The sequence below is a fragment of the Cygnus olor genome, chromosome 1 (assembly GCF_009769625.2).
Source record: "Cygnus olor isolate bCygOlo1 chromosome 1, bCygOlo1.pri.v2, whole genome shotgun sequence".
In the NCBI taxonomy this organism is placed as follows: Eukaryota; Metazoa; Chordata; class Aves; order Anseriformes; family Anatidae; genus Cygnus; species Cygnus olor.
Window position 1 is genome coordinate 149,212,563 of NC_049169.1, and position 12,249 is coordinate 149,224,811.

Genomic DNA, 12,249 nt, shown 5'->3' on the forward strand with positions numbered 1-12,249 from the left:
TTTTCCTAAAAAGCCAGATGATGGCTATCATCTATATACTATTTAATAACAATTCTTTTTAAACAAGAAGGAGTTGTGTGTGGTATGCTGTTCTGTATTCTGTTTACACTTGTGCAAGTAACGGGCTAACGTACTGTGTTATTAGTATTCATGACATTTCCTTAATAAAACTTTTCAATGAATAACTTTATAGTCAGGCTGGTAGTTAAACTTCATAAAGTTAAGTGGGTAGGATTCCCAAACAGAAGGTTTCAGGCTGTATTTTAAGAAACATCTTGATTGTTCGCATTTTTAGGGTTATTTTTGTTACATTAATTTAAAACTAACTGCCTACACCAATTAGTTCGGGTAAGGTATTAAAGCACAGAAATTTAGCACTGTTTCCCCAGTTAAATATATAAGATTCTCAACAAGTAGTAACATGCTCTTTAAAATTGCATTTATTTTATAATTACTAGGGTATAGTTAAAGGTTAGTGATTGAGTGCATATATAGAGTGAGTGAGTGAGTTTTACAAGTTCGTAAGTGTGACAGCACGTTTTTTACATCAGTGTTGATTAATAAAATCTTTTTAAGAATTTATTTCCCTAAGATTTTTTCTGTTGATATTTTTACAGTTTCAGAAATGGCTGTGTAGAATAGTAGAATATTAAGAACAGTAGAATACTCTTAATGAAAAAATCTGCTGGTAGATAAAGTTTTGATTTTTTTTTTGTGAATTTACTATTATGCAATTAGATAAGTTTGAGTGGTTATCATTAAGGAGAACTCCTTTATAATTTAGTATGTGTGAATGTGCTAAGTTTCTGTAAAGCAAAAGTTATATTCTTAAGAAATTACTCTGAAATTGTATCTAGATAGATAGATAGGTATTAATTGCAAAATCAAATTTAAATTCTCTAGGACTTTGACAAGTTAGTGTACATTAAAACCAGGAACTGTGGGACCTCAAAATAAGTGTAGTACTGAAAATTACTGTAACATTGATGGGAGTGGGGAAGAGACTTTTTTTTTCTATTCCTGTGACGCGAATTTTTTATCTAATTTAAAACTGGTTTAAAAAAAAAACAACAACAAAAACCTTTGGGAACTCTGCATGTTGGTGTTACTTGCTCTAAGCTGCATGGCTAGTTAGACGTGTGGGAGGGATTTACATCCATGGGCTTTGCACAGATGTCAAATGTCACCCACAACACACCAATTTGGGGCTGCCAGAAAAAATGCCCTCTGTATCCTAAAGTGGTTTCATTTCATCGTACAGCTTTTACTATACTTCATGTACCTTTCCGTGCTTTCTCACAGAAAACACTATGATTATTAATTACGGGTAAAATTCTTCAAATGCCCTTGTCGCGTTTTATCGGAGTTCCAGAAGAAATGTGTCAGAAAACTGGCTAAGCTTTTCTCCTACATTTCTGTTTGGGTACAGGGACCTATATTGTTATGTAAGTTTCCCAGTAAAGAACATTTATATCTGAAAAGCATAAAATTAGGAAGTCAGCTTTTTTATATAAAGCAATGGCTCCGACCATATAAATAATAAGTCACTGCTCCGACTGCTCAAAGAGCCGGGTTAGTATCCTAAACAACTATTGATGTAACACAGCCTCCCTCAGTGTCATGCACAGGACTCTGAAACCTCTTGATCTATCCTTACTGTATTTCTGTTTGGGGAAAAAAAAAAAAAAGTTTTCAATTAATTAAAGGCACATTCCCTTCAGACTTAAAACCAGGTTATTAACTTTATAGATGCAATCTTACAAACATTTCATAAGTTTTGTTGCTATCCCAAAATGCTTAAAACTACATAAGCACTTGCAGAAATAAAGATTCAAGATACATTCAGTCATGCTGAAATTTTTGTTAGCCTCTACCAAGTGGTTTTTGTTTTTTTTTTAGATCTAAAGTTTGCAAAAATAAGGTCATAAAACAATAGTCTTAATCCCCTTCCTTGACATTAAATAGTTTCAGAAAGTACTTATTACCCAGCAAGTGATTTATTTAAAGTCTTTATGAAAATGCAGTAGCAGAAATATTACACAAATGGGAGGATAAAGATCCTGCCTAGTTATGGGTCACTAAGTTATTGTGGTTGAACTGAAATGCATGAGTGGAACTGAAACTTTTGTATTCTCTCCATCCATATTTATGCTTTATAGTTGTAAGAAAATAAGGAAAGTAAACTGCGAAAATATCTTTCTTGCAAAGGTCACGGAAAAAAGAAATCAATACAATCCAGTCCTCAGATTAATCCTTTCATCCTTTTTTCTTTCCTAATCCCATCAGCATTAGATCCTAAAAGTTCAGAAACTGAAGTGGAAGCAGATTTACCGAGTTTAATGCTCAAACTGCACAGACTGCAGACACAGAGCAAGAGTATTCCCCTGTCATAAAGCCTAACGAGTGCCTGGGTTAAAGCTCTTGTAAAATGTGCTTTAGCTGTCTGTTGGGGGTGGTTCTGTCCTTTGCTTTTTATGGGACAATTCCTAGCTGCTTAACCAAGACACACAAATATGCTTTCTGTCTGGTCACTGTTTTCGAGAATCAGTTGCCGGCTGTCCCTGAACCTGTCTTGTTTGTACTCAGAATTTGCATGGAGAACATATACCACTCCTACTTAATTACACACATATATACGTGAAATCCAAAGTTAGATTCAGTGTTTTCAGTTTTTCAGGGCGGCTTTTGGGTTGTATGATTGATAATAACAGGTGCATGTTTCTAACATTATGAATTTTGTATTTATTAAGCATGCACATCTAAATTGATCTAAATGATCTAAATTTGAAAACAAGGATCCTTTCCTGAGGAACGTCCTGTGTCATCTTACACATTCCCATGATGTGAAGAAGAGCTGCAGCAGCAGGATCACAGCCTTTGTCCTGGCATGCAGGTTGAAGGACACGAGTACCGTACCGTTCATCTCCTGGTATAGCACTGCTGCACAGGAGCAATGCAAGCTGGGGCTCTGGCCAGACAAGACGATACAGTTAGTTGCAAGTGACCTGGGTTAGCCCAGAGATGCTGTCACTTTGCCTTTGCGTTTGCCTGGTCAGAATTGTTCCGAGAGGAGGGGCTGAGTCAGGATCTGTGCTGTTCTCTTGGAAACATGCCGGCTGCGGTATTTCTTTCCGCATTTCCTATGTGCCCTTGCAGGGCTGGCCACTCCCTAGGTAGCTTCTTACGAGGCTGGCAGCTCCAAGGAGGATGTATTTCCACCTTTGCACTTGGATTACCGTTCTGGCTTTATGGACGCGGTAGTCACTGCATTCCTATGGCGTGTCTGAAAACTGGAGGAGGCGCAGCTTCGCCCCGTCTCCAGTGCACCTCTATTTGCACAGCCGTGGCCAAGCCTAGTTTCTATAGTCTAGAAATTACACTGCATGACACAAAGGAGCGCAGTGATTTATGCATCAACAGTCGCTTTTCTTGCCACAACATTTCATTGTTCTTTTTCCCTAAATCTGTAATTACATGTCTTTGTCCTGCTGCGTGCTGCTTCCCAACAAATATAATTCTTACACAGGCTTTGTGAGTGAAATAATCCCACTCAATTAGCACAGATCATAAACTTGCATTGTGCGGGAGCAGTTGCAAATGATGGATTCAAAATCTGGGGCATCACATCCTCCTTTTTTTCTCCCATTCCTTAAGTTCTCATCCAGTTCTGCTCCTGGCTGGTGGGCTCCTTTAGCAAAGAAGAAGGCTGGGGGTAATCTACGCCTACAGCTTTGTTCCTGGGCCTTAATATTCTAATAAGCTTCCAGGAAGGCTGCCTGTGAATAAGCTAGATTTACTACATGTGCTGTTTAGCACTAGCGCTTGCAGAAGGGTGTTCATTAGGCAGCAATTGTTTCAGTCAGTTTTTCAGGCTGATTCTCCATTAAAGAAGCTCTTTCGAAAAGGCTGGCAGGCAGGAGAAAGAGGAAAGAAAGTCAGGCTTTTAGGTCTGTGCATTAGACAACATTGTATCGCTGGCTGTAGTTCTAAAACTGCACTCTTAGCCTTAAATGAAACAAATATATCTTAAGGAGAATGGAAACAAACAAACAAACCTGCTGTAGCTTTTTTCCTTGTAAGAATAAGGCTCCTAATTTTGTGGATAAATCAATGCTCTAAGTAATTATTTATATTTTCCTTTCATGAAGAAGTGCTGATATTTGACTGGTAATTAATACCAAGGGGAATGATACAATAAGATCAAGTCTGACCCCAAACACTAAAGCTCACTGTCAGTCTAAGAAGTCTCCATCTATACAAAGACAAAAGCACACCTGTGTTTCATTTGTAGCACCAGGGAAAAAAAAAAAAAAAAGAGATAAAATAACGGTGTAATATTGGAGTTTACAAAGAAATCACTGTGGTGTGGTAATCATCGTGTCTTGGAAGAGTGTTTTATCAGAAGCATGTGCAGTCCTTGGATTGAGTAGATCTCCAGTCCATCCTAGGTCTGTAAGCATCATCCTGACGAGTGACTGATGTTCCTTTGTGTTATACTAGTAACATTAATCAACATCGCAATATGTTGTTAAGTCTGAAAGTCTAAGTTGTTTCCTTTCCCACATGGCTGCTCCAAATGAACAATCATTCTTGTCATTCTCCCATGTCCAAAATTAGCAAAATATGTGCAAGAATAGTAGAAATGTTACCAACATGTAAAAACAGGATTGTAGCCCCTCATACATTGCACTGGCTCCTGTGAATGGCCAAATGTGGAAGAAACCACAGTTCCTGCCAGAGACATAAAACATTCCAGAGTTCCCAAAACTGGGATGAAGACTATAAAACTCAATCCATCTGTAATTTCCAAGATCTAAATAAACATCTTGTTGATATTAAATTGAGTCAGGCCTAAACTATTAAGATCTGGTTTGTTCACTCTGTCATTTTGGTTTTGGAAACTGTGTGTTTTTTCCTTTCTGTCCATTGCAATTGCTACTTTTCTGAATGAGATTTTATCAAGTGTTTCACATTTACCCTTTTCTTTTTTTTTTCTTTCCTTTCTTTCTTTCTTTTTAGATTCCTTCCTGGACAAGGATTGGTACTATATCCACAGATAGGAGACAAACTGGATATTATATGCCCAAAGGTGGACTCTAAAACTGTTGGCCAGTATGAATATTATAAAGTCTACATGGTTGATAAAGACCAAGCAGATAGCTGTGCTATTAGAAAGGACAATACACCTCTACTCAACTGTGCCAAGCCAGATCAAGATGTTAAGTTTACCATCAAGTTTCAAGAGTTCAGCCCTAATCTCTGGGGCCTGGAATTTCAGAAGAACAAAGATTATTACGTCATATGTAAGTTCAAAATAACAGTTGTTCATTCTTTTAAATATAGTTGTTTGTTTCTTTGTATTTTGTGTCATACATGATAAGCAAACCAAGAAGACTCTGAATGGGTTTGTATTTTTTTTTCCTCCAACAATATTTTCTTGACAGCATATTTTCGACATTATTGCTGATTTCTGTAGGGCCTTTGTATCTTTTTTCCTTGATTCATGTACACCAAATTACATTGTACTTCTATGCCTTCACAGAGCTTCTCCTTTTGTGCACGATTTTATGTTCTATATTCATATTGAAAGGTTGTGCACAGCTAAAGCATGGTGTGTTTCCTGCTTGCAGCTCTGCTAATGCACCATGCTGTTGGCCTTGCCCGTGGGTGCCCTTAATGCCAGGAGTAGGGGTAGAGTGGTCCAGCTGAGGTAACCTGTGAGAGATGGTTGGCCTTTGTTCCAAGTGATCCAGGGGTTCTTTCAGGAAACACATTCTTGGGCAAAACCCAGATGCAGCATGATCTTGAGTTTCGTCCTTTTTCATGGTCTTGGACTTGTTGAATGAATGTCTGTGACACAGGCCTGTGTCCAACAATTTTTAAACTCTGAGTTTCAGGCTGATCAGGAATTTATACCTGAAAGCTAATCTGGAGGTAACCTGAGTTTTGTGATTCAAATTACTTATGACTTGTAAAGTTAACGATGTACATCAGGGGTTAGCATAAGCTGAGATTTCGGCAGTGCAACAACAATTTGCATTAGTTTAGGTTTTGTCATTTTAATACTGTGGCCTGCAAATCTCATTTAGCCCCATGGGGATTTCTGATGTCTTGAGCAATGATCACCAGTTAGTAGGAGCTAGACAAAGTCTATGCATTGGTTTATCTGCAGTTACAATGAGGTTACATACTGATGTGTCTTATTTCTCCCATCTCCTTGAAATTACATTGTACAGAGAGGCTGATAACTATTTTATGTAACGTCTGCCACAGTAAATATTTCTTAATTTCTTAGTTTAAAATATTGCTAATTTTACATGTTCTCTAAGCAAGTACTTTTAAAATGGGAACAGAAATTACATTTAATATGAATTAATGATCACTTCCCAGTTATAACCATAACAGTACACACTGTATCATTATGCATAAAGCAGATTGTATATCACAGAAATTAAGTAAGAATTAGCAGTAATAAATATATATAGAAATGACATATTTTACTAAATAACAGTCTGAGGAGATATAAAACGCCATTTATTGTTTTTAAGGTTTGACAAAAACATCACTTAGTACAAGTACTTTCTCAGTCAGTCAGTGAGTATATAAAAACCTGATCCCACTTACACAACGTTTAACTTTGTCAGAGTTCCCACTGAAATACAGTGAGATTTACTGGGGTGAAAGCTGCAAGATTAGATGCTGAGAGATAGTTGTCTGTAACAGCAAGGAGGATGTGGAACATAAAAACAACCATGCTCAAATAGTTGGCTTTAATGATGACATACATTCATTATTTAGTGCTGCTTAAAAAAAAAATCCACAGCAGAGCAGCTATAATGGAGCAAATGGCATTGTTACTACTATTACTTGAAAAATATGGGCACAAATGGAGCTTACTGATACATTGTCAGTTCTGTCATATCCGCGTCATGGATTTACCTGGAGAATTTTTAAGTCTGGCTCATTTTCATTAGTTTTGTATAATTATTTCATTACAGCAATAAGACATAATAGATGTTGCATTTCCTGGAAGATTACAGGGTAGTTTGGTTGATAGAACTTGCTCAGCCTTCAGCCTAATGCCTCAAAAATGACACTGGCCTGGCAGTAATACTGGAGTGCACGGATATTACTTTCCCTGCTCATTCTTGCATAAGCAAATGGCTGATTTATCACTGTATCGCTAGCGTATTAACCCAGCTGCAGCAGGGTACCTATACATTTTAATAGGCTGGACAAAAAAACCCTGATAACCCGGCCATCCTGAAGCTAAAACGCTCATTTTTGTGTCATTCATGGAGAAGACAATGCAGTCAGTGATGCTGGCCTCAGAAACACCAAGAGGGGCAGGAAACTAGGCCAAGGCTCAGCTAGGACACCATTTTACAGAGACACTGGAGCTAGATAGCATTTTAACAGTTTGCGTTCAAAAGCGTAAGACGTCATGCAGCCTTGTCAGACACAAGTTCTGGTAGTCAGGATGTTTACTGTCATTTTTGAAAGTAATACAATACATCTTAATCATGTACGCAAATTGGACCATAAATCATTTGCATAAATCCCTGTTCCTAGGCCTGTAATTTAACAGGTGTGCTGAGGCCCGAACGAGGAGTATACTGGGTCTGCCTCCCACTATCTCAGACACGCAAACATTGCTCCTCTTTTCTTTCTTTCCTTTCTGTGTGCTTGGGAAATATGTGTGTTTTTTTTGGTGGTGGTGGTGTTTTTTGAGTCGGGGGGTGGGGGTGGGGGGATGTGTGCTTTGAAGTGAATGTACCAGTGCACTTTATATGCCAGCTTTTACATTTGAGGTATTTTAAATTTGAGATATATTCCCTTGAGTAAGGAGCATCAAACAACCCGAGACAAGAGTTCACTGAGCCCAGCGTTTTCGCAGTGCTGTCTGTGGCTGGATCTATAGACGAAGCTCGTGCTGCTTATTCAGACAGGTTGCTGTCAAACCTTAGCATGTTTTCTGCATCGTCATGTACCCTTATCATCTTGCCATTATTTGAAAACATATGTTTTTCTAAGGTAATAATATGTGGTTTGTGGAGCTGTATTAAACAGTAAAATCTTTATTCAGATTAAGGGGTTAGTCATTTTAGGAGCCTTAGAGTAACAAAGCAGAGGAGTTATAACACAGGATGAAGAAGCTTCCTGAACCCTGTGTACCTTTAGGAAATGTGATTGTACATGATTTCTTCAAGCCATAATTTTTATATCATTCAGATGTATTCATGGTAGATACAGCAGGAGATCTTTTCTACTCACTTCTTCCCTGGCTCTATGCACATAAAAATGTAACTTTTCCCATTCCTTAATTCACTTTTTTTTTTTAAAGTAGAAATGTTGATGAATTTCTGGTACCTCCTTTCATATTTAATGGTACTTTAATCCAACAATAATCTAAATCTAATCCATTTTTTGGAACAACAGCAGTGCAAGATATTCCTCAATGTACAAGTATCAGGATTCAATTCTGTGAAGGGCAGTACTTGGAAAGATGATACTCAATGGTATCATGAAAGTGAATAAATGATGTAACAGAATGTCCTTGCTTTTCTGTTCTTTGCCATCATCAATTTTTGGTTCCTTGGAAACTAATAGATTCATTTCCTTATAGCTACCTGATTTCTTTTCAGCAGAATTCGGGAAGGTCAAATGTACTTGAGATCACAGACATATTAAGGTTAGATTATCCTAAAATATGCAACCATTTAGCTAACATATCATAAGTCTCTAAGGAAATCCTTAATCAGATGCATGAAGATACATCGTGCCCAACAACATAAATACCTGTGTGAAGGGCAAAGTTAAGCAGAAGAAGGGTGTGTAAATTTGCAACTCTAATGTTTGCATCAAAAAGTCCTTTTATGTCTTTGCGTGCTTTGGGAATGAAGTATAATTTTCTGCTGTTGTGGATGGCTTAGAATGAATGGGAATCTCCTTGACTGTAAGAGAGAGATCTGCAAGTGCTTGGGTTATCATGTAATTGCTTCAGTATCCCTCTCAGATGCAGCATTTCTTGTATGGGAGGGAGATGTGGTAGTATAGTATAGGTATATATACTATGCTAAAAATGTTTACTTTTGGTGAATGGGAGTTGTCCTGAACCCTTCCCAACAAACTAGGCCTTTAGTCACAGGGCATAGAGAGTGCTGGATTACATTGAGTTTGCACTGAAGGAGTGCCTAAGGGAAACCTGTAGGAAGCTACCTTGCCAGAGGGAAGGGAGCAGTGCTGCTAGTTTTCAAACCACCATCACACCCCTGAGATAGTTTGGCCAAGCAAACCCATACTCTGCTCGCTTCATCTCTTCTTTTGCATAAAAAAAAAAAAAAAAAAAAGAGGCTTATACAGCGACATCATCAGTGTAAAAGAATACGTCACCTACAATGAAATTTTACCTGCTTGAAATGTGTAGATAATATTTTTATCATTTTCGTTTTGCTTTGTGTTTTTTTTTTTTTTTTTTTTTTTTTTTTTTTTTTTTTTTTTTTTTGGTAAGTGAAAAATACTTTGGACTTGGGGAGGGGCTGCAGAATAGTCCTGGAAAAGGTTCCTCTAAAGTGCTTTCTCAGCCTGTGACCTCATTAGCCAAGCTTGCTCAGCTAATGATGCTCATTGGCTTTGACATTGGCAAAATGCAATATGCAGCTTTCCTTAAATGTTTTTTGTCAACTTTTTTCAAGTGACCCACATACATAATTGGCCTCTGGCTTAAATTAAAAAATGTATGTATTTAATCCCTGTCTGATTTAAAGGGTTATACTGGCTAGCAGTGCTGCGTTTTGGATAAATGCTTGTAATAGTCTGGTGGCTTTTAAAATGGAAACAGTTGTTCTGAAACTTTAGCATTAGCTGGGTTTAAAAAAAATCCCAAGGCTTTTATGTTTTCACTTTGTCATCCTGCTACAATTAAAGGGCAATAACTGTCTGAGGAAGAACACATTAAAGGACAATATAGATTGTGCCCTGAAATACAGCCCGATTGGGAAGAATAAATTTCTTTGCATGGCCAAATAGATTTACATTAAAATGCTATTTTAGTATTCTGACCAAACACTAGCTAATCTGCCTGGCTGGACGTTCTGACACATCTTTGACACAGGATTCAGTCTGCAGTCCCCTGCAAACACCTAGCAAGAGCACCCAAAAGAAAACTAGATTTTTCTTTGTCTTGAGGTTAATTCCCAACTAGCCAAAACCAGGAGAAAACTGTATCAAAAATTCAGTGACATTTCTTTGCAACATAGATATTATTGATGCTTTTTAATAAAGACTGCACAGCTCAGCAATCTAGTATTATTTATTTTTTGGTGGTGTTAATGAAAGCCTATGTGATAATAGCCACCCTGATTCCTCTTGCACAAAGATCCTATTTTTTTCTTCCCTTTCTCCTCCTCCTCCTTCAGAAAATTAGATAAACGATTTCTTCTTAGTGTAAAATGATACCCAGAGGTCAATCTTTGACATTGCTGAGAGTCTTTTAAGGGATATATCAGCAATACCACTTAGCTCTTGTTGAATTAAATATAAATACTGCTCATACAAATAATATTATTGGAGAAAAAAAAATCAGTGTCTGTGCAGCTTCAGATTTCTAACAGAGTCCAAGACCTACAGGATTAATGGAGTCATCGTCCTTTGGGGTTTTGTCCCAGACCACACAGGTCTTGTAAGAGAATAAGGCTACTTTGGATTGATGGACTTTGTTCATATTCAGTGCCATTACCTAGGCAATACCGACCGTTTATCTCCTTTAAAGTAGACAGAGATAGTTCAGCAGGAAATCTGTTATTATTTCTCAATTCCTACGGGAAGGAAATGAAAGATAGGAATGCTCAGGTTGTTAATTGATGTCATCTTGTGAAAAAAAACACATTTACCCTCCCTCACACTCGCCACATATTCCAAATAGATATGGAACCTGATGAAAATGAAGTGTAATTATTCACTTAGAAGAAAGAATTATTCAGGAAATGCTCAGGAATTAAACAGGATTTAAAATTTCATAGGAGACTGTTTAATATTTTTAGTCACTTCTCTCATTTTATTATTTTTATTAGTTCTTAATCTATACATACTGAAAATACAGTATGTTCACAAGGGAGAATACAGTATTCTCACTTAGAAGTCTTTTTATATATACATGTATTACACATATCAAGTACTTTGCAAAAAACAGCTTAAGTCCTGATCTTCTGCAGGTTGTATATGTTCCTGCATTTACATATACACATTTTTAATAGGACTACCTGCAGAAGAGGGTTGGGTTGAGCAAATACTTTTTATGCTTTATACATGGATTATGAATAACTTTAAATAGAGGAGGTGTATACTGGGGAGATGCATTATACTATATGAGGAAAGTAGTCTGAACTGAAACTTACAAAGACACCAGCATATTGAAACACATCCAACTTTCATTTTGTACATAAGTTCAATGATGAGCATATATCTGTCAAAGTGTGATGACTGGTCTTTATTTTATGCAGTTGCTTATATATGTTATATACTATAGTATTTTAATTCCTGAAATAAAAGACCAAGAACTGTGTAAGCATTTATAAAGGCTTTAATGAAACTGTTTTTGAATATTTGAAATTGTTTTTCTCATTAAAGTCTTTACATAGTTGAATTGGTGGGAAATGTACTTTTGTCTAAGAACTGCATTAGTTAGCTAAAGCACAGGATTGAAATGTCTGGAAAACAGGGTTAAATGTCAGTTTATACTTTATTTCCTGATTTTAGTCAATCCTGGAAACTTTGGAGGAAGAATATTTCACAATTTATTTCTGATAAATTTAACTGTAAGACTAAGCCCTAATGGCAATATTCCAGTTGCTTTTTTGCAGTTCCAAGGAAATCACAGAAATATATTTGTGAGTAAAAGCAGGATTAGGCTTAAGGTAGTCTTAGTAGTTCTCAGAGAAGAGTTCCTACTAAGCTGATAAGGCTGGTTTTAAAAACTATGTTCAGGCCTTTGTTAGCATGATTTGTTGATTTTCTGTTCCGTAGATGAAGACAGCAAAAATAACTAAACTGCAACAGCATACTTTTCCTCATATGCTGAGAGCTTCTGTGAGAGAAACAACTCTGAATCCAAACCCTGCCAGGGAAGCTGAGAAGGAGTTGTTCTTAGAGTATCACACATTAGCACATAAATGCATTAGACCACAATAGTGTAGCTGTTCAGAGTCACAGAATGGTTACTCAGCCATTTGGATGGCACCTCTGGAGCTG

The 12,249-nt window shown here is 37.1% G+C and overlaps 1 protein-coding gene across 1 annotated transcript in view; it reads left to right on the top strand.

The window, feature by feature from the left end:
- The window catches only part of EFNB2 (ephrin B2), a 44,569-nt gene that overhangs the window by 16,772 nt on the left and 15,548 nt on the right, over positions 1 to 12,249 (top strand). The window contains exon 2 of the mRNA XM_040537562.1: positions 5,020 to 5,303. Within this exon, the coding sequence (XP_040393496.1) occupies positions 5,020 to 5,303 (284 nt within the window). The remainder of the gene's footprint in view (positions 1 to 5,019; positions 5,304 to 12,249) is intronic.